The sequence below is a fragment of the Poecilia mexicana genome, unplaced genomic scaffold, assembly GCF_051168715.1.
Source record: "Poecilia mexicana isolate PSO_F unplaced genomic scaffold, ASM5116871v1 scaffold_7, whole genome shotgun sequence".
NCBI classification, from domain to species: Eukaryota; Metazoa; Chordata; class Actinopteri; order Cyprinodontiformes; family Poeciliidae; genus Poecilia; species Poecilia mexicana.
Genome location: NW_028263376.1, coordinates 16,095,625 through 16,118,524, shown reverse-complemented (window position 1 = coordinate 16,118,524; position 22,900 = coordinate 16,095,625). Strand labels below are relative to the sequence as shown.

General features: G+C 37.9%; 1 protein-coding gene across 1 annotated transcript in view; it reads right to left on the bottom strand.

The window, feature by feature from the left end:
• Positions 1 to 22,900, bottom strand: part of magi3a (membrane associated guanylate kinase, WW and PDZ domain containing 3a) — a 128,949-nt gene that overhangs the window by 35,058 nt on the left and 70,991 nt on the right. The window contains exons 2-3 of the mRNA XM_088007153.1: positions 15,816 to 15,932; positions 9,461 to 9,580 (exon numbers count right to left, since the gene is read on the bottom strand). Of these exons, the coding sequence (XP_087863279.1) occupies positions 9,461 to 9,580; positions 15,816 to 15,932 (237 nt within the window). The remainder of the gene's footprint in view (positions 1 to 9,460; positions 9,581 to 15,815; positions 15,933 to 22,900) is intronic.

The window sequence follows — 22,900 nt, the reverse complement described above, 5'->3', positions numbered from 1 at the left end:
GCAGGGAGTCTAGTTCACAGCTACAAATCATATCTGTCAGAGTTGCACTAGTTCAAAGAAAATGAGGCCAAGGTTTTGGGTTTTCTTTTTTCACGTTTGCCGTCATGTCTCTCAGATTTTGGAACAATCTTCAAGTTAAGAGGAAAAAGCAATTCGGTTTTAGCTCCATGTGTTTAATCGGTCCCACACCAGACCCATCCGCTCTCTGGTTTCTCATCTGTGGCAGGAACCAACTGTGATGAAGAAACTTTCCCAAATGTAATTTATTTTAACTGTCCTTGTTCCATTTACTTCTTGCGTTTTCAGGGTATCCTTACTTCATTTATGCAAATATTGCCTCACAAGATTCTAGATTGGCCCTTTAAGTCCATCAGCTTGGGTTGCTGTCATGTTGGCGCCTCAGGCATCAAACAGTGCTGCTCTACAGAGCGAGGCTTTGTCTTTTACCCAGCTTTAGGAGCGAGATGACCCACTTTACCACTCGCCACCTTTTCCCCCTAAGCAGAGGAATAAAACATAACACAAAGCAAGAATTTAAAGGCATAAGAGGTGAGAATAATGGTGAAAAGGTATAGTAAAATGATGGAGATGCACTGGTTGTTGTCTGTATGTGGTTATATAACCTACTTGTGTGCTTGGGGTTCAAATTGAAATTGAAAGTTTTATGCCCCATGAGTAAGTCTACTTGGGGAATTTTGAGTTATTTACAGATTCTGAAAGTGTGGATTCTAAACTTTACAATGACGTCCAACACACGAAAATTAAAGTAATCAAGAAAACATGACTATTTGAATGTTGGCACTCAGGAAACCAGATGTCTGAGAAAACAGTCCTGTAGCTCCCCAAACCTGATGAGCAACCTGGGTGTGTTAAAGGCTATTCATTTACATTACTTTGCATTAATCCTGCCTCCCAGCACTGATTTCAACAGTCTTCAGTCAGAGGCATCTTCAGATTTGCTGCTTACCTGACCTCTAACAGAGAACTTCTCTAACCATCTCTATTACCATCCATGACTCAACTAAGGTTGAATTTCTTTGCAATTTTCTGAGTGCAATACCAGATGAAGTTCTTTTTAGGCTTTTAGCATCTATAACAACTGAATGTATGCTTTATTAATATCAGAATAAATAACATAAAAAGATTTTACACATGAATGCAAGATCCATCAATTCAAATTCTGATCTAATGAACCAACAATCAACCAGGAAATGCAATAAATTAGAGAGTCTTGCTAAACAATACATCATCATTGAGTCACATAATCACATTAATCCACATTTTAATCCACAAATAATTATGTGAGAAGTATTAAATCCTTTACCAGGTTGGTAATTAACAGGAAGCCTAATGACGGAATGCAAAATGAGGGAGTTGAGTTCGAGTGCTAATCTGTTCTGTTCACTCTGTAGCTCCAGAAGCTCTCACATAAAACATACACGTAGCCCATGTAAGAGCCCATTAGCAGGAAGCTGAGAGATGGAGGCCACAATAAGGAAGTGCAGTGAGATGGATCGCATAGTAATTACACCGTACTAATGAGCCGCAATATGAAAAGCAGCCATTGTTGAGGAGCTATAACATTGTCCAGCAAGGATGCAAAACAGTACAATCAAAAAACAAAACAGAAAAAAACCTAAGAGGCTGAATTTTGAAGTTTTATATGAGGATTCGATTGTGATGTGAGTTGGGAACTCTCATTATCTCCAATTGGGCTCTAATGTGACAAAACGTCTAGACTTGCTTTTGATCTAGACGCCGCGCATCATAAATCACATCAAAGATTCCAACCAGCTCTCCTATAATAGGGGTTTGAGTTTATTGTGAAAAACAACCAAAAAAAAAAGGAAAGGTCAAACCCATGGAAACAAGTATGACTTTAAAGGATTTACACTAAAAGTAAAAATGGGAGCTAAATTATAGTAAACACAAAGGATCATAAATCAACACAGAAAGAGTTTAGTGAAAGAACACCATGCTAAAAAAACATAAATCAGATGTAATGGAAATCATTGCGTCTTGTGTTAGTAGCAGTTCCTTTTAAAGTTTGCAGTCATAATTACTTTGCTTCAAAATTGCCTTGCATGGAAGGAAACTGCTGCCAATTATATTGTACCTGAAATAATATTTCACCAGATTATTCCAAAGTTTGAGGGTAAAAAGTCTTAGAGCAGAGCTACTCAAAATCAAATCTCAAGGGCCAAAAATACATTTTTCAATTAGTGAAAAGTCAATTTATGATAGTCGGTCAAGCCACACTTCAACATACAGTCATACTCGTATCGAAATCTCAGAAAAATAATCTACTGTTTCCACTCTGAGTGAGTACTCTGTTAGTTTTTGTTGTTGTGTCACAGATGACACAAGGAAGTAAACAAGAAAGAATCCTGCTTTTAGTTTGATTAGATGATCTTCATGCAGCTTTTTTGTTGTTTGAGAAAATGTTTCGTCAATGTGTTTGTACTTGCTCTCATAATGTTGTTTCAGATGAAAAACTTTTATTGTGCTCATGGTCTCCTGGTAAATTAAGTACATCACATTTGTGCTGGTTGGAAGAAGAGTAAACACATAAAAATATTGGCAATTTTTCCTTTTGCAGCGAATTGGGAGCGTGCCATGTTGTTCCAATCTATGCTCCTACTCCCAAGAAAGTGCGAACTAATGAACTGTTTCAAAAGTGAAAGTAAAAAGATGCAGTTGTAATGTTCTGATGACGCTGTGACAGACATGAAGGTTCCCGGTTGCTCTAGCTGACATTTATTGGCCATCCTGTTATTGGTTTCACACCAGTTTGGTTTGGAAACGTATATACAGTTAAAAAAATAATGTAAAATCACAGCCTGGTGGCCACAAATATGTTGCTTGCAGGCCGACATGTACTTCTGGAAGAATCTATTTGTGACAATAAATGGCAGCAAAAATCCACTTTTGTTTGTAAAAGCATCACATTTTGCAAAAAGCTTTGTTTGTCTGTTTTTCTTAATTTGTTTCTCTCTTTCACTTCCTTGAATCCGGCTTAAATGACTCTAAAAGAACTTGTTCTGAAGCTTAAGTGATGCAGATGTTCACCACCTGGTCATAACGGCAAACAGCTCACTTCAAAACAATATGTTTCTGGAAAGGTAATATAAAATATTATGGGTTTATGGCATGGGTGTGGTCTTCTCCGTTTTATTGTGCTGTTTGCAATAAAAGTGGTTAGTGTCTATATTAGGTACATTGGCATGCTTTTAGATATTAATAATGCTGACTGCCTTTCGCAAGAGTAGAAGAGAGTAAGGAAACACTGACTTAATCAGTTCCTCATGTTTTTCTGCCTCATTAATGACCATTATTACAAAAGAAATAAAAGTGATTTATATGAGCCCAATGGGAAAGTCAGTGTGACCACCTCTTTACAGGCTCCTTGGGATCAATGTGTGGTTCAGTTTAAAAAAACCCAAAGAAAATGAGAGAAAAGCCAGTGAGCCAATCATCCCAACAGCTCCCCGTAACCATGTTTTCCTGGCAAAAATAGACACTTGTTGATCGGAGGAAAGTGACTCACCCACTGATGTTGTGTTCTACTACAAACAAAAAACAACAAACAACAATGAGAAAGAAAAAAAAAAAATCTGAAGACCTGCTGTTCGTTCTAGAAACAGACTGATCGAATAACTGAACATAGAATTTCATTATTTAAGAAAAAAACTGCGAGTAAAGCAAAGCAAAGAGAGGGACGTTCGCTTTAAAGCCAGCAGAGAACAGCTGATGCAGACATCAGAGTCCATCGCAGTGGGACGTCATCGACAGCTTATGTCATTTCGGTTTTGTTTTCCTTCCTACTACGGGTGGCAAATCGACAAGTGATGGTTTTGTCAGAGGTAAAACGCAGCGGAGCCAGTTGTGCTCACAGGGCTGATCATGTCAGCGGGGCGTTTTTACATTATAGCTCTTAGTGGGTGGGTGGTGAATGATGGCTGGACAGCGTAAAGCAAATTTGTTTTTCGTTTTATCAGTTTGAGCTACCACTAGCGCAGCTGTTCACCCATGCTGCCTGGGTGTGAACCCTGCAAGAAGGAAGTGTTTTTATGTGAGTGAGAGATCTGCTTTCTCTAAGCTGTAATATTCACCATTAGGGCTCGTGATCATCAGTGGGAAAGAATGTCTGTTCCATGTTCATGAGACAGTATTGATGTCATGCCATCTGTTTTACTCAACAGCTGACCCTATATCTCATGCTCGGCTTCTGAGATTGAGCAAAACCGAGACCAAAAATATGAGATAAATTTCAGTAATAGAAAGAAAAAAATATATAATTGCAAATGGTGTCAAAGAGCTGTGTTAACATCTGTACGTCTCTCTTCACATCACTGCTGGAGTAAACCCTGACATCGAAATTCTGCCACATCATGGATGGCCTTTCCAAGATATTTGAGATGTCTTTTTCATGGCACCAAGAACATATTTGCCTCAACAACACATGATGCTTCATAATGGGAGTTCCCAAACTATTTTGACCAAAGACCTAACTTCCTTGAAAGGAAACTGTGGGTCATTAGTTGCATTTTTGGGTGACAAACTGCTCATGTCTCTATGGTTATGTTCACACAGCAGAAAAAAATCAGCTCTTTTTCCTCCCTTGTGTCTTATATCCAAGTTTTCTACTGCAGTCTGGGTGACCCTACTCCAATCTTTTCTCTCCCCCAAAAAATCAGATCTGTGCCACTTCCATATGTGGAAAAAATTTGGATATGTATTTAATTGTTTTCAAAGTGTATGCTGTCTGAATGGTCATGTTGCATTTTTCTGGCTGTTATGTGAGATGTGCACCACAATTCTGCACCAGAGGAAGCCAGATGTGGTAAATCAGGATGTAAACAATGGCTGAAAATTATGATTATGAATGGATGAAATTAGTCACTGAAGTGCATCACATCACACCACTCCTGGCTCTGACTTCGCATCCAAACAGACTTCTCTACAGAGATTGGAGTCAATGCTCCACAAAAAGCCATTGCTAGTGGAGGTGATTTCTTTTTCTTATCTTCCTTCTTGCTTATGATACTGTACTGTGTCTTTATAGCTGAATAACTTTAAATCAATCCGTTATTATTTCCATAAATGCGCTGCTGTGACGTCTACATTCTTGTTCTCCGCATGCAGGTCGCTTTGGGGACGTAAATTGTCCACACATAAGTTTCAATGCAGTCTGGTTTAATTAGTAGTATGAATGACGCAAAAAAACAAAGCAAAACAAAAAACTGGATTTCAAAAAAAAAAAAAAAAATCGGAATTGACCATCAACTGGCTACTTTAAAAGCGAACGTATGTTAATAAGGTGGCGTCTGTTTTTCTTTTGAAACTTCATTGTTGTGTATTAGTGACTTGACCGTTTTGCCACATCTTTACCCTCTGACCCGTTTTGTGATGCATTAAAAAGTTTAAAAAAAATATAGGATGGATATAAAGACCTTGATTGCAAGCTGTGTGGATTATTAGCAAACATTTATTGCAGTCCAAGCAATTCTTTCCAGTATAACATATGCACTGCATGGCAAATAATGATAAATTTGGGATAAATGTTGCTGAGCCCTTTACACTGAACCCTCATTAACCAGTAAGGAAAGCCTCCTGCTCCCCTGGGTGAGACTGGCAGCCAGTGAGGCCAGTGCCCTAGGCGGGTGAAGTCCGTCTTGTTTTCTGGCCCTGGCACAGCCTTCAACCCTGCTTGGCATGAGTACCAGCACTTCACAAGCCAGCCTTGTAAACGCTGCGTTCCTCTGCTCTCTGTCCTTGTGTAGAGTTTAGTTTCAGCTGCCTCTCATGAATGAACTTTCCTTTCAGTTTATACTCATTCTGCTTGTATAAAGTCACACAAAATGAATCATCATCCTTAATTTTAATGTTTTTCCTTTGTTTGCACATGCTCTCAACTTTTCTTTAATTTAGTCTTTTCTCCTTCAATTTGCTTTTTTTTTTGCCTCATTTCGTGCAGCTATGCAAGTTTCATGCTTTCTGTTGCAGAGTCCCTAATGATTGTTTTAATCTATGAAAGCCCTTTTAGCAAATTCTTGGAAGTGAGGCTCAGATGCCAACACATCAACCTTTTCACCCTTGATGCTGAGTGAATTTTGGCCCAGTACCCTGTGTTTCTGTAATCCACAGACATGCAGCTTTGCCACAAAACCTATAAAACCCTTAAATTCCCCAAAATTAAACAATTGCAAACTGCAAAACAAGGACACATATTTTTGAAACTCTGTAATTGTCAAAGGAACCAAGTTATTCATGAGTCAAAGTTGGATTTATAATTTTTCTAGGAGCTATTAATCTGGCAGTCAAGCCAGTCAAGACTATGATGCATGCAGGTAGAAAAGACTAACAAAGGGTTCCTAATGCAGGAGAGAAGTTATTGTAGCTCGCATTACTGAAAAATCAACTTTTAAGTAAAGGTAACACCTTTTATGTCAATTTTCTAAAGCTTTCTGTGCATTTCAGATGATATATTGCTTTTTGAGATCTTTCAGCTGCCAGAGAGCGTCTCTTTAAATTATTTATCACATCTGCAGGTCAGTTATTGATCAGGTCTGGGTATGGCTTGTGAAATTGAATTCAGCTTTCTAAAAAAATGTAGCTTAATCACATTTTGATTCATGATTTAACAAAAGGGGTGGGGGAATTACTTTTCCACAGAGGGTCAGGTTGACTTGGATAGCTTTGTTCCTTAAACAAATAAAAATCATCTTTTGTAAGCTGCTTTTTAAAGTTACTCAGGTTATTTATTTATCCATGAGTAAAATGTGTTTGGTCATCTGAAACATTTAAGTGGAACAAAAGAAAGCAAAACCAAAGGATGGAAATAATTTACTATTGTCTTATTCTGTCTTTTTTTACAGTGAAAAAACATGGATTGTGCAGTTTATACTATAGATGTATTAGTGAGGCTTAAAATGAACTAAGCCAAAAAAATAAATAAATAAATAAAATTCTTAGGAATGCAACACTGAACATTTAATGGAGTGGTGCACAGCACTGACCTCACAAATCTGATGCTTGGTCAACCATTTTCAAAATAATAACCCTCAGTAACAAGCTTTTTTTTATTATTGACTAGCAGCACAACAAGACAGTCTGTAAAAGTCCCACTGTTGCAGTTACTAAGTCCAGCACAACAGAGAGAGAGTATCGCTTTCGGTTGTAGATTAACTGCACCCCTATGAAGCCTCTGTTGCTCACAGGTTGGGGAGATTAGTCACAGCTGTAAACATGGCAGACCAGGTCAATCTTTCCTTGAAAGCAAGGAAAGAGAAAGACAACTGGCAGAAAGACAACCATAAATAATGACTAAAATTTCTTCTTTTTTTCTTTTTTTTTTAAGTAGTAGGTTGGAAATAAGGGTGGTTTCCCCAGAGCCTTTAACTCATTAGATTGGAGTTGCAGGAAGGAAACTGTTTTTTCAACCAGCACGACATGTCACATATAAATGAGACAAGTCATAAAGCAGACATAACGCTTCAAGAGGAAATTAGAAAGTGCAGAGTAAAGAAAACGAGTCACAAACAGGAGAAATAAAAGTCTTATCTAATCTGACGACATGAAAGCGTATAAGGAATGTTTCTGCTTTATTTTTTTTGGTTAACTTTAGCATTTTGACTTCCAGTTGGTTGGTTTACTATGAGAATATCAGCCATTATATTTAGGCTCAAGCACCAAATATCTACACTCAGGTCTGTTTCCATGTGAAATTTTTATTGAACAATCACAATGTGGAGCCTCTGAGGTCATCCAGCTGGGGCGTTAATAATTAACTCTCTGAGGGCTTATGGACCTTTGCCTTCACCACATATATATGCATTACATTAGGCAGGAAAGGACCGAGCAGATCCATTATTCATCCCGGAGACAAATTCAGAGGCTCAAGGTTGAAAGCCAAGTCACTCAGGGCTCTATGTGTGCAGAGGAGAGAGCTTTAGCATAGCCCGGCTTTCCCAACACATTTGTGTAGGTGACCGAGGTAAAGTCTGCTGCAGAAAACTAAATCATGTGTGAAAAGATTACCTCCAGTTCTTTATCACTGTAGTGGGAATTTGATGACATGAGCAATGTGTTGATTTCGCTTGATGCACAGCTCAGCAAATTCACAAGACAATTTCATTCCAGCAGGCATGTCAGAGAGATGGACTGGGAATGTGAATTATAGCAGCACTGTGGTTCTCTGGTCACTCCGGGGAGTAGTTTCTCTCTGGTTCCCGTCTATATCCAGTGTTGTACCAGTTCACCTTCACCAAGAACTAGGTCTGACTGCAGTCCACGCTGTTTAAACTGCAGTAACTCGTCCTCATAGTTCAGCACTTCATTGCTTTTCATTAGTTCTGATTCATTTATCAATCTTTTTGTGAAATTAATTCTTTAATAATGCAGGGACCTGGAATTCATGAGTCTATTAGCATTTGATTACGTAATTGCCTAGCATCTACAACCTGGCCTTTTGCCAGACTCTTCAGATCTGTTTTATGCTCTCCCGACTGTTCACTAAAAATTATCCTAACTGCAAAAACACAAAATCTAACCAAGTATTTTTGTCTACTTTCTAATGCAAATGTCTTACAGAACTAACTCATAAGTAACTTTTCAGTAATATGTAGGAATAAGCCTGTTACACAAAGTAATAAATCAATTAAAACAAACTCACTAATTTTGATTTGCATAATTTATTGTGTTTCTCTTTTTTTCTATCAAAAACATTGCATTGGTCTCAACTAGACCTTTTTTGAAGACAATTTTGTTTAAAGAGACTACATAATTAGTTTTATTTGATGTTTATTCACATTGGATATTTAAAATGTCTTCCAATTCAAGTGTTAAATGTTCATTAGAATTTAAAGTTTACTGATCTTTGAGAATGTGCTCTGCAATATTTTGCCACTACTATTATATTACTTGAAAATTGGCTCAAAACAACAACATTATTGTCCAGCAAAATTTGTTATCACGACAGACTTGCATAGTAGCTTGTTTTAGGTCAACACTTTCTTACAACTGATGAAAAAATACCACCTAAAGCAGATCTTTTCACTTAGAAGAAAAAATGTTATTTTAAAAGAGAAATAATCTGTCAGTGGAATTAGTAGTTTGTAAATGAGCCTTTGTATCTAGTTACAGTTACATTAAAATGAACTGTATGTAAATGGATCTGAATCTGACAATTTGATTGAGTTGCATTAGAATAAATTGATGTTTATATAACTGGATATAAATAGGACCTGGAGGTCTTGTAAAGTGCCTTAAGATGATATTTATTTTAACTGGAGTTTGTATATTCAAATAAAGCAAAACTGAAAATGAGAGAAAACCCTTGGGGCAGTATTGTGAAAATGGCTCCATGTCAACATGATGAAAGAATCTGGCAAATGTATGTTTATTGTTTTCTCATTATCCTCATCTATTACCATTTGTGTTGCCGGATTGAAAAACATACCATCATATGTGCCGCTTTCCAGCAAGATCCCACTTTCTTCCAGCTCCTGAAACTCCCCAACACTGATGAAGTTGTAGTCCACTCCAGGTACTTCTCCCTCCCTGGGCTGCCGAGTGGTACCTGCCAACAACGGGAAAGTGTGAGACAGAAGAACAACCCAAGAACTAACCGTCAGGATCCGGGGCGGGGGGGAAGTTTGGGTCGGGGGTATGGATGCAGTACGGATGCAACATGCCCACAGGGATGTGATTCAGCACTCGGGGGAGGGTCTGTGTCTACATCATGAATAGTCAACAGGGCTGGGACCGCAAAGCGATGAATTCATTATTCAAACATGAATCAGAGAAGGGGGAAAAAAAACAGCCTCAACGCAGCAGCGCAGCTGTCAGAAACCAAAGGGAGTGTAACTGATGATAATGAACAGGGTCTTAATTACTCACATGAACTTACACTGTGCCCAGCAGCACAACCACAATTCTTTAAGGACACTAATGCAACACTGATACAGTAGATAAGGAGGATTCTGAGAATAACAAGGAAAGGTTTTCTCTTTAACTTCTGCATTATTAATGAATACCAGGAATGTTTGTACATCAGCCCAAAGGAGCAAACAGGAGATTCAACAACTACTTACAGCAATTAAAACAGAGAATTATTGCTAATATCAGATCTACAATTAGAACATTTTATTTTGGTTTGAAAAAAATGCAAATCACATATTGGACACAATAAGAACTAACTTAAGCAATATAAATGATGAGTTGATGTATACAAATTAATAAATAATTGAAATACAGCTAAGATGCAAATTATTCCAGTCCTTTTAAGTTTAATGAAATCTCTAAATTTTACCAACATGTTGTTTTGTATTTGGAAGTGATAGTACTCACAAGTGGCCCAGTCAGTTTTGATAATGAAGCTAAAGATTAGACTTAATGAGAATGAGATCAAATTACAGTAATAATAGTCAGACAAATACGGATTTAGAAGTTCCCAAAATGATCTCCACAAACTGACGGACCAGAGTTGCTTCCACTATCCTACAGATTAAAGCCTAATCTGATGTTTACAACACTGGCAGTGTTCATGTCTGTCCTCATAAGTCCTGGCTTAATGCACAGAGTTCATAGAGATAAAATTGTGCTGCATTTGTTGGAGTGTTGATGGTCTGAAGCAGAGAAAGGGCTGAAGTCGCTAATCCATCTCTAAAAAGTTAAATGTCTAAATTTCCCATTTGTCCAAATCCAAATAAAGCTTGCACATCTCCCTTTTATGGTTTCACAGATCTCCTTGGAATATTGTTTGACAGAATAAAAGCTGGTTTTGCAACAGAGTTGTCCGTTTCAGACAAGATATCTCCTCCTACAGTTAGAATGTTTGTAGACAGAAAGAAAATGTTAAACTTGATTTAAAGCCCCATGTGCCTGCAGTGAAGAGACAGCAGGGCTACTAGAAAAACCAAGATTACGTCTCAAATGATGGTGAGCCGAGCTGACACGTTAGAGGGCATAAAATCAGTTTCACAACACCATTTTTAATTTATTTGAAAACATTAAATTGGACACAAGACCGTTTTCAACCTTGCCTTCTACACAGGGTTTTCAAAAAGGAAAAAGGGTCATTTTTAAAAATAGAAAATGGTTTTCTCCTCTGATTATTTGCTGCTTTAGACATAAAAAAAGCTTATCACTATGAACGCTGAGACTTGAATCCAGTATCTCAGAAAATTGTAATGTTGCATAAGAGCAATGAACAATAGATTATTGATAGAGAAATGTAAGGCCTACACATTCACAAGGAAGACTGCTGGCTTGTTAGCTGTCCAGACTTTTGATGCTCAATGCTGAACAATGAGAATAAGCTACAAAAGAAGAAATGTAAAAGAAGCAGGATCTTCACTGAGCCAAGAATATTAATGAAAAATTGAGTGAAGAGAAAAAGGATAACAGGGAAGTTTAGAATACTACTGAAATGTCCACTTATTTCAGGAACTTAATCAATAAATGAAACGCATCATTTAGATTAATTACATACAGATGGATGCTTGACAGCCTTTTATCTGTTAAGTACGATGACTTTATGATTACTGCTAATGAAAACACGACATTTCTCATTTAAAATTTACATTAGAGAAATAAAAAAATAATAAAAACCAGAGATAAATGCTTAACTAAATGGGTAACACCAAAGGGTACTTCTAATCTTACTAATTTATTGAATACATTTCAGTAGGACAACATCACCTGATTAAAATCTTTGTTTTGATCGTGTACGATATTGCAATTTTCTGAGTAACTAAAATTTGAGTCAAACTTATCAACATAGAATGGAGCACTTGTTTAATTTTTCACTGACGTTCTATTAAACTGACATGCACTTGTATGAGGATTAATATGAACACTGATATAGTGAAACACTGGAATATACAGAACACAGAATATGTTCTGCAGGTTTTTCAACCAAAATCTCCCAAATTATCCGAAAAATGAATACTGAGGTAATTCTGGGACATTATAAATCCTGACTTCTCTCTGACTTCTCTGTTGTTGTTGACATAAGCAACACGTTTACCAGCGGAGCTTATTTTCATGCCGGTGAATTGCCACTGAGGCCAATTTGTTTGCTGCCTTGGGCTGATGTAGAAATATTCTTGAAATTCATCAGTGATGCAAGTTTTCAAGGGAAAACCTTTTTCTCTTATTCCCAGAATCCTGCTCATATGAAAACTGGTAGGAGTTTCACAATTCTTTGTAACTGCAAATAGGAAAGCGGCAAAGGAGTTTCACAATTCTTTGTAACTGCAAATAGGAAAGCGGCAAAAAGATTACACGTGTAAGCTGGTTTTCACAGTGGAGATGTCCCGCAAATAATCTCCCAAAGAGTCATTCGATCATCTGCTCGTCTACCTTGCATGACCTTGCTTCTGTATGCTTTACGGTGCATGAGTGAGTATGTGTGAAAGTGTTAGTTTATAAGACTAGAAAAAGCTCTTTAGAGAGTCAGTCAAATAAGACATTTATAAGCCATTGTTTAAAGCAATGACCAGAAAAAAAGAGAAAAAACCTTTGCTTGGATTTAAGAGTACAGACATCAGACCAAGTCCTATAGAGGACATGTTGAAATGTTGATGTAAAACTAATATATTGAGCTTAATGGACAGAGATGATCCAAGTCATAGGTTTCAGTTTAATGAACCTTATAATGAAGCTTTAAATGGCATGAAAATGAGATTGTCCTCAAAGAAGGCTGGAAATGGTTCATTTGATGTTTTAACAATCAAATATGCATACAGATAATTCTGGGCAGTGAAATAACCTAATATCCATTTTTTTGTTTTTCTAGACCTGCTTTTGTATGAAAAAATTAAATTGCATGCTATGGCTAATGAAATGTAATAAGTGAAGCAGATCCGGAGATATACTTATAGCTCTGATGTTTGTGTCGTCTCGCTGGGATTGGCCCGGATTTACCTCCATTTATATCTTAACCCTGGGCTACATTTATTAAATTTATGGGCCACTGTGGATGAGATGCAATCTGTTTTTGTTTTTTTTCTACGCAAAAAGACAAAGTGATACGTTAAGATAAGCCTGCACAGTCAAACCGGGTATCTCTTCAATCTTTCCAACAAATTGCTGCAATTGAAATCGTGGAGCACATTTTCTCCATTTTCTATTGGTACAACTCTTCCTCCATTTTTTGATCTGGCACTGAAACCAGTGGAGCTGATTCGCCTTGCTGTGACAGACATCATCCAAACGGAAAGAGAGATGTAGCCGGATATATAGCCTTGTGGGGGGTCAGGATTTAGCAAAGCCTGCAGGATTTCATGGAAACCTGGAGCCCTGGCTCGGCATTGAGCTGATGTCGTCTTTTCTATGAAGCAAGGGCAACGCTTAACGAAGACTCCCTGCGTCTGGTGCAGGAAGGAAAGTCACGCTTGTGTCTCCCCGAGACCTTATTCCGACTGCTGCAATGAGCACAGTCGTCATGCTGGAGTGGCTATCCAGGTTCCTCACAGGGTCACGGTGGCTCAGCGCTCTGTGATGAGGCTCTGCTGAAGGCTTGAATGAGCGGAGGGGAAAGGATGCATATGCTGAGCTGCTGAAGCCACACTAAAATGTCTCACATTGAAAATGTTGGCTCATTTTGCTGTCCTCTACAATGTCAAAGTGAGAAAGGCAACAAAACGTGGCATGCACTAAAAATAGTTCAGGAAGAAATTAGACATAATGTTCAGGATGTGACTCATCTTATTTTCACATAAAATGGATCTAAAAATGTACACAGAAACCCACTGAAGTTATGTTCTTGATTGATACAACCAGTTCGAAATGAAATTATTATTAAATTCAGTTTCAGCATTCAGACTTCAATGCTACCATTTGTCCAGTCTGCCCTTCCAAAGTCCTTCAGATCATTCATACTGTGTGGAAATCTTTTTTTTTTTTCCCACTGCCCTGTTGGAAACACCTGAAGGTGAAGTAAAACTTTTGTTGTTTTGCATGTGAGCTTGGACTCACAGTGACAGTGAAAAATGAAATCCCTTTTTGTCTGCACCTTTTCAGAAGATACTTATAGGTTCAGGGTAAAAAAAAGAAAAAGAAAAGAAAAAGAACCTTGTATGTTGAAATTGAATCAAAATATGCTCAAACTATTAGATTAGTGTGCAGACTTGTTCAATAAGGTTATTGGAGATTACTTATTCTTTACCTTTCCTCTTCAGAATAGTCCAGATTTTATTGAGGGTGCACACTGCCAGTCTGCTGGCTGAAACAAGGCCCAACACACTGCTTCTATGGGTGCTTTGCATGCATGGCAGAAGTCACATCTCTCTATCAGCAAGACAAGAAAATTCTGCTGATTATAACCAAAGTATTCAGTATAGCGCTGTTGGATCTGGAATAACTTTCCCTTAAGGCAGACTGACAGAAATGAAAGCTTTCCAAATGATTAGTGTTGGGAAACATGTTAAAAGTCCCTTTCTTCTAATGAGAAATGGCAGAAATGGTCGATAACTCCAATGTGCAGTCAAGAGGATCACAGCTTTTCTTTTATTTAAACCTGTTGGCCTCGCTGTCTGTTTTAAAGTCTCTCAGGCGTAAACGGAAAATCAGTCTTTCGTGGTTATTTATTTCGCCGTTTCCAAGGAGCATTGAACACACTGTAATATAGGAGCTAAAACACCACTAGTGCAAGGTACAGAGAGAATAAGGAGCTTAATTTCCTGTAAAACATAAACTACTAAGGAAATATGATATCCGTCAATACTGCAATCGTCTTTCCCTACGGGATAAAAGTATTTTAGCCTTGATAGAAAATGTCAGCCTTCCATTTAAAGTTGTTATAAGGTGTTTATTCTCGCTACTTTTGCATTAAGATCTGCTTGAAGCCGAACAGCAGGTGTTGTAGTAATTTACATGACTTCAGAGAGAAGAGCTGGTTTCCAGCATCAAAGTATAATGAGGTTTTAATTAAACGTCCTGTATTGAGATTCTAGAGAGAGATCTAGAGAACCAAGTTTTCATGAGTTAACACTGCTCCTCCCCCACCTGGTGCTACAAGTGTCAGTCAGTAGTAAGAATGCTTCTACACCTTTCCATACTATTTAAGAAAAACAGATTCAGTCATATGGAAATATCTCAGGGTGAGAGACATTTTTTAAAACTGCTTCTGGTCCAAACAGACATGTTGTCTATTAACCAGTTCAGTTCCAAATTTATGACCTGAAATGTACTTCTTATGAAGAAATCTGACGGTAAAAGGAAATGAAGGAATGTCTACAATTTAAGAGTTGGCATGGAAAATCTAGACTCTAATATCTAACGTTGAAATAAATATTATAATTAGTGACAGACTGCTGCATCCTGGGTGCACAAAGAAGCCTTATTACAGATCCTTCTTCTCAGCAGCTGAAAAACTTTATAAGCATCATTACTCCCAACAAACTCAATAAATATATACATCCATGTGGTTATTTACGTTTTTCATTTCTTGTAAAAAAAAAAAAAAAATCAAATGTTTATGCATGTGAAATCACTCAACTCAGTTGCATATTTTATAAAAATAAAATTTTAACGGAACAGTATTATTTATACAGACTCTTATTTTAATTTTTTCCATCCATCCATCCATCCATCCATCCATCCATCCATCCATCCATCCATCCATCCATCCATCCATCCATCCATCCATCCATCCATCCATGTTTTAGAATATTTGTTATTATTTATGCTTCCATTTACCTTTAAATTACTACTGGAACACCTGAATTTTCCAGCTGTGACAATAATACCAATAACACCAATATAAGAGAGGAGAATGTAGAGAAGTTGAGGCCGTGGGAGATACTCACAGGGAATGGTGCGCAAGTAGAGGTTGTCCCTGATCACCTGCTGGAGCTTGTGGTCCAGGGAGCCCTTCTGAAACTGCAGGCTGAGGTAGTGACGCAAATCTGTGTTCAACACTTTACCTAGAAAGAGGGACATAAAAATCTCCATCAGTGAACCAAATCACAAATTAACTCTACACAGAAGTCATTTATTCAGTGGTATTGACATTTCAATAACTTGTGAAATCCAAAATGTTCAGTTTGGCTCTTTAAGGTAAACTCTGGACATGTGATTGGTATCTTAAGGATACCAAGATGTTGCTATGTTAAAGCTGTGTCTGGAAAACAGCCTCCAGCCTCAGAGCTTCCTATTTGAGCAAAATTACATGAAAAAAAAAATAAGGAGCCTGGTTTGCATTTGTCATTATTTGTTAGTTAATATCTATATTGCTTTAGTTAAACATGAACAGGTCACCACCTTGAACAATCCTAACACTGCTTGAGATTTAAGATACTTATATTATTTTCCAACCTTTTACAAATGCCACCAAAGTAAATGCCATTTTCCAGATAACACATCAGTGAAAGACTTTTGAAAATAACAGCAGCACACCTTGACTTGGACTTTGTAGGTTTGTTGTGTTGTGTGATGAAAAAGACAGAGTAAAGTTCTTATCCATTAATAAAAAGATGAGATTGAAATCTCTATCAAGTCAGATTTTTTTTTTTTTACAGAAATATTACAGCTTTGTTATATTTGTGGAAACACATAAAGGCAGCATTTTTAGTGGTCTTGCCTCATTCCTTGAACCCAATATTGAGTATTGTAATATACTATTGGCTCATGAGCTGGATGTGTGGTTGTGCACCAACCTTTGACTAAAGCAAAATGGATTAACACCTCCGAGTCCTGAGGACCTCAGCAGCTGTGCTCAAGCTGCACTTGAGACACTTGAGAAGAAATAGATCTCTCATTGTCCCCTGAGTGAAGGAATGTCAACCAAATGAAGAGACGAGAGGGAAACTGAGAGAGGTCCCTTGTGCTTGCTGCAATGTGCCACATGTGTGGACTCCCTGAGCATTTAGAAGACATTACATCCTGGAGGACAGCTGGAAGTACTCTTTTCTCAAAGTTGCTTTGCAGAATTTGCCCTACAGCTTTCTGAGGCAATGACCACAAGGATCTCATGATGTCACCAAACACCACATGCCACTTTGAAACTAGAAAACACGGAATGTAGTCCTATGTGTTGAAGCTACTTTTTCCAAGTTGTGCAGCCTCACAACGGCTCTTCAACAGAAAATAATTCTCAGTCGGTTGCTGTAACACTCTTCAGTGTGGAAGAATACAAAAATCTAGCTACTTTCAAAATCAGTAATGCATTTAAAAATTAAGTCAAAGTACAGTGCTGCCAACTCAATAAAATCACTAAATTACAACAAAACATAATATACAAAATTGACCATGTGCATTAAATTGTTATGTAGGAGAGAGAAAGAAGAGAAAAAAAGGTTACAAATCACAGTAAAACAAAGACTTGATTATTTGTAAAAAGCTTTCATGATAAATGGACCAAAAGAGACCAAAGGAATGCCTTGACTTATATTTTTTGGACATAAATATCCTGATTGAGTTGATAAGGCGGCTGTATGTTCATGCATGAGTGATTTATTTTCAGAGGGCGTTTATCTTGTGGTCTGACTGGTACCTGGAAAACTAAACAGCATTCAATAGCTTTACAATGACTGCTTTCACTCACACACAGTGTGACGTCACCTCTGGTACAAATAGGATTTAATAACCATTTAATGTAGAAAGGCTGACAAAAATAAAAGCTACTCCATCAGATGTTATTGTGGATTTCCTTTGTCATACGTTCTTCAGCTGAATTTGAGCCCATTCTTTATTTCAGACACACTCAAACATCAATTCAACATGGGCTAAAATATCAAGAAATTAGCAGAAAGAAGCTGGAAAACTGCTAAATTTCGTGGTGGCAAGAAAAAAAAATCTAACACTGAAAGCAATGAAATTATTTTAAGTGTGAGGCATCTCTCACAAGATTTCTCCTGAGAGACTCACACAGAGCTTTTAATAACAATGTTTCTCAGCAGTAATGTCCTGCAGGAGAAACTATGATTCATTGAAATAAGAAGTTAAAAAATACTTTAAAGTTAATTAAAATTCAGCATTTTGGGAAAATAAATGCCTCCTGCTGTGAGTGGTTTCAGCAAAATGTTGCCTCAGAACTTATCCAAAAGTCGTCCTGAAATATGATGGAAACATTTCAGTCTTTATGCCCAGTAGGTGTCAAAGTCAACTCAACTCTTGGGGCTTTAGATTTGCAGCACACACAAACTAATCATCTGCTTTGCTCAGATTGATGTCCAGTAAACAGCAGGGGTAAAAGCAGGGGCAAAGTGTTCTCAGTTATGCAACTCCATGGAGTTTTAAATGGCGCAACAAATTCAAGGAATTTGGGTCAAGGAAACAAAAGCCGTGTCTGGCTATGCATCAACTCAAAAGCCACAGGCCTGTGGTTTATGTTCCCAGAAGCAGAAAGAGATGAAAACCCCACAAATTCTGAAACGAGAACATACACCTCATTCCCTGTCACAGGCTGTTTTCGTGTTAAAGTAGATGAAAGTTATTATTCCTTCACCAGAGAGATCCCTAAAATCCATTTTTTACATTTTGCCTGGAGAGATAAGCTGGTTTCAGTGTAGGCAACAAAAGAGGTAATTGTCACGAGAGATCAGCCGCAGCTAATAGCAGATACCCCACTGATGCAGTAAGATCAATCTTTTTTCATGTACCCTCATTCGAGCGCGCACACGAACAAATGCAAATCACTCCTGCTGCCCAAAGTAGACAACTCGAGAGCATCTAACAGTGCAGTCTTTGTGGCTCGCCTGTCGGGTTGCGTTAGTGCACTGCATCATATCTCCAAAGATGGGAGGAGAGGCAGGGAAGGGGGGCGAACTGCTATGTTACAAAGCAGCACATCATGCAACTACGATGCATGTGGGACACAATGGAGGCCTTTGTGGCTGGTCATCTGGCTTCGAGCCGCTGTCTCATACAGGCGGGTGAGACGGTGGATAAAAGCGGGGGCAACAGTTCAAGGACGGAGAGTTATTAAAAACGAAGGGAGCAGGGAAGGGCAGGATGGTGGGAGTGGAGAAGGGTCTCGGCACAGAGGAGTAATGATGATGCATGGGAACACATGTGGAAGCCCACCACACCTCCCTCCGCTTCCCATTTCATCACTTCTCTATCGCTCCATCTCCGACTGCGCCGCTCTCAGTGCGGAGACCCATCAGCCATAGCAGACCCCCACAGGCCTCCCCACACCCCAAACCCAGATCGCTTTCTTACTTACCAGACGCCATCCTGGATCATCTTTCTTTCTGAAACTGCCTGCTCCTCTACCTTTTATTTCCCATTTTAATCAGACATCTTGTCTTTCAGGGGGCATGGGCATGTTAAACACCTGTTGCTGCAACCCCTCTGTGCCTTGAACTTCAACTGCAAATTGGAAAACAACCCTGTAAGCCTCAATATTTTAAGATTTGTAAATTAAAAACATGCTGCGTAAGGCAACTCCAACTTTCTGTCACAAACAGAAACCAGAGTGAAACCAGAGCACATGCTGCCGCCCATCATCTCCTTGGCAGTGGACAAACCTTTCCTCGCCTTGCCATCTGCAACTTTCTGTAAGTGATGTCACAGCAATTAAAGAGAACTGCATCAGTGAGAACAAAATGCAGGACTGCAGCCCACAGGATTTTGTAAAATGCGTAAACTAAACAATTTTGGTGTTTAGACTTTAAAAACCAGCCTACAATCAGAGCAAAAAGAGTTTATATTTCAGCCAATATGCTTTCATTTTACAAAATGAAGCATGTTTTTGTAACCTTAGAAGGAATTATTTGCATGTTATTTGCAGCGTACAAAACATATCCTGGAGAAATGTGACCCAAATCTAAAAGTTTTGATTCTCCAGGTTATCTTCCACAAAATTCGCAGAGATTTTTTGTTTAGTTTTTTATTTTATTTTATTTTTGTCTAGCAGCTCTTTGTAGCCCAAACGTGGAGAAGACATGAACTTATTGTGACACAGAGAACATAGCCAAAAACACCAGAAATCCCTGCAGTGTTGTTGTCTTTTACAGAGAGATTCATTAGATCGTCTCTTTAAAGATGAGCAAATGTCAGGGAAATTCTAGAAGTACAGCTCAACTTTCAAAATCATTCAGATTTACTAAAATTACTGACGATGAAACGCTAAAATTGAATCAAAGTCTTAGTTGAGGGATTTACCTTTTCTATACAGCCAGGTTATTGCATTGTCTTTGTTCCTGATTTTGTTTCCCTTTACAGATTTACTTGCCTTCAGTTTAATTGTACAACTGACACATCAAACTGAAATGTAAAAAAATGGTGTGTCTGACAACTGTATTGGGATTCAAAGTCCTTAAAGGTATAACAGTTTGATAAATAAACATTCACTTTAGTCTTACCTGACCTCCCAGGAGAAACTGTCGATTTTTCTCTCAATTTGAGTCCTTCAACTTGGTGTGAATCTTTGCACATCACCTCTAAGTTCAATAAGAAGCATCACAAATATCCACAGAAGCACCGACTTAACAGGCAGCATAATTACAATGAGCATCCGTGTTCAGAGATCTTTTCCTAAAATAGTGCAGAGATGGTGCAGGGAAGTTACAATCAGTGGTGGCAGCGGGCGTCTAATGAGCCAGTCTATGACAGTGTAGCTCCAGAAACAGTGAGGAAAACCCCTACCATCTGTTAATTACCACCTTGTTAGATTCATTTGGCAACTCTGGGCAAGAGCCAGACAGAAAATCAACAGACTCATAGGGATAACAGGTTATTATATGCTCCCCATGATGGAAAAGGAATAATCTTAGTATTGCTTTTTTAATACCCACAGCAATGGGCAACTCCAACACCAGTGGCCTCTTCCAGCCGAGCGAACCTTTTGGTCAGTTAAAGTAATGGTGGCCAAACCTCTTAAACACTATTCCTTTAAAGTGGAAAGTTGTATTTTCTGTCAGTAACAACTCTTCAATGTCTGGCTGTCAAAGAAAATCACAGGAAATCTATTAGAAGATACAGAGTCCAAGAGATTTATTAGGTAGTACAGTACACTTTAGGATGAAATAAAGTGACATATAGGACACTCAGTTGCTCTTTTTCCTTCAAAGTTTTACAAATCCACCTTGAAATGCAATTAGTGGGAATTTATCTTAACATAAGGTCATTCTGCACAAGCTGGGTGTTTCAGCTGTCAAACTAATAGCAACAAGGTCGGAAAAGTTACAATGCAGTTAGAATATGTTGATGTAGAGTATTCATAGCTACTTTTAATGAAAAAAATGAAATGCCTTAAGAAAAAAAAAAACCCGCACGCACACACAATCTGGCTCGCTTTATGAGACTCTTTATCTAAGCTTACTCTGCCATAAGGAGAGCGACATTATCCGCGCACATTTGGCAGAAATGTGTAATCAACTGTTTTAGAAGATATTTAAAAAGGAATGATCTTGATGCACAATGTGTGGAAACTTGATGTTATGGGTGGAAAACTGTCAGTGCCATAATCATCAGCACACGCAACACAGATAGCATCCAAGGCACTCAGTCTACAGAAATATGGGCTCTGCTATGAGTAGCTGTGCTTGCTCTTAATCGCTGACTCTTCAGGATGCCCATTAATTTGGCTACACATGTGAGATAAATTGGGCTTGGTGCATTTTCTGGCTCATTTAACAGTACACACCTACACTGTTGATACTCCACTTCACAAAAGGCCAGCCAGTGTAGATATATATAATCAGTTTCTGCTTAATGAGGTGAGTTTCCTTTAAATTAATGCTCCCCCTTTTCTTCACAGCCAATTGATGACAGCAGTGGCAAAAGCATCAAGTATTTTCTTTCCTCAAGGGAGAGACGACCTTGGAAATGTCCTTTCATTGTTTGATTAGCAGACCAGGGTTAAGTACTGACCACCATGGCCTGCGCTGTAAAATAAGTCTAGTCCTCAAGAAGTGCCCTTCAAGGAATCTGTATAAATCTGGGCTTTACCACCTCATGATTCGCTCTTCAAGAAATAATCAGAGCAAACTAAATTGTGAAAGAAAATCGCTGCATCTAAAGCTGCTTGTAATCTACATTTCTTAGGAAGGCTTACCTGAAAATATGAATAAGTGATTCACATTTTGTGTAACATCAAGTTCTGTCAAATATATAATAGAAAATGTATGTGTTGATTTTGATGCATCCCTGTTTTGTATAGTGCATGTATATTGGAATCAAAAGCATACCGTGATTGAGGCATGAATCTTAACTTTGTTTCCATAAAGTAAACAATAGCATAATAAGCTAATGGCTTTAAAAATCATCCAAAACAATATATCTTTCTCTCAGAATTACAATATTGCCATATTTCTAGAGAAACTTAAATAAATCAATCAGATTGGAGTCAGACAATTTACCCTTGGCATTAATAGAAAACAGAAAAAAATGGGACTTTTAATGTTGATATATCAACCTGTTGGTTGCTAAACTTTGATAAACTTTATTAGAATTAAATAAAAAGTTTCCCAAAGTTTGGAGACAATGCTTTGATGCATAAATGGGGACAATCATGTAATTCCTTGATTTTCTTCTCTTTCATAGAACTTAAAGCACAATTTGTATCCTAATTCTTTAAAAAAATGAAAATTGAAATCAGACCACAAAATAAAATTAGTGTTGGCCAGGATGAGTCAAATTGATGCATTTCTAAAAATATCCTGTCTGCATGAAATCTGTCTCAAAACTAAACAGCTTAGCTAATGTCATAGTGACCGGTTAAATTAGCACTGAAAGAGCTTCACCACTAAAATTATTAGAAAGAGCAACTTGTTGGATATCGGAAGAAAAAAAGCCCACAGTGACGCATTAAACAGAAATTGGATTACATTAAGTTCTTTTGCTGTCTTCTGATTGCATCTGATTGTCCCTAGTTACAAATCTAAAACATCCAACCTGATACAACCCAAAGTGGAACTGATAAAACCATTACTAATAGTAATCAGAC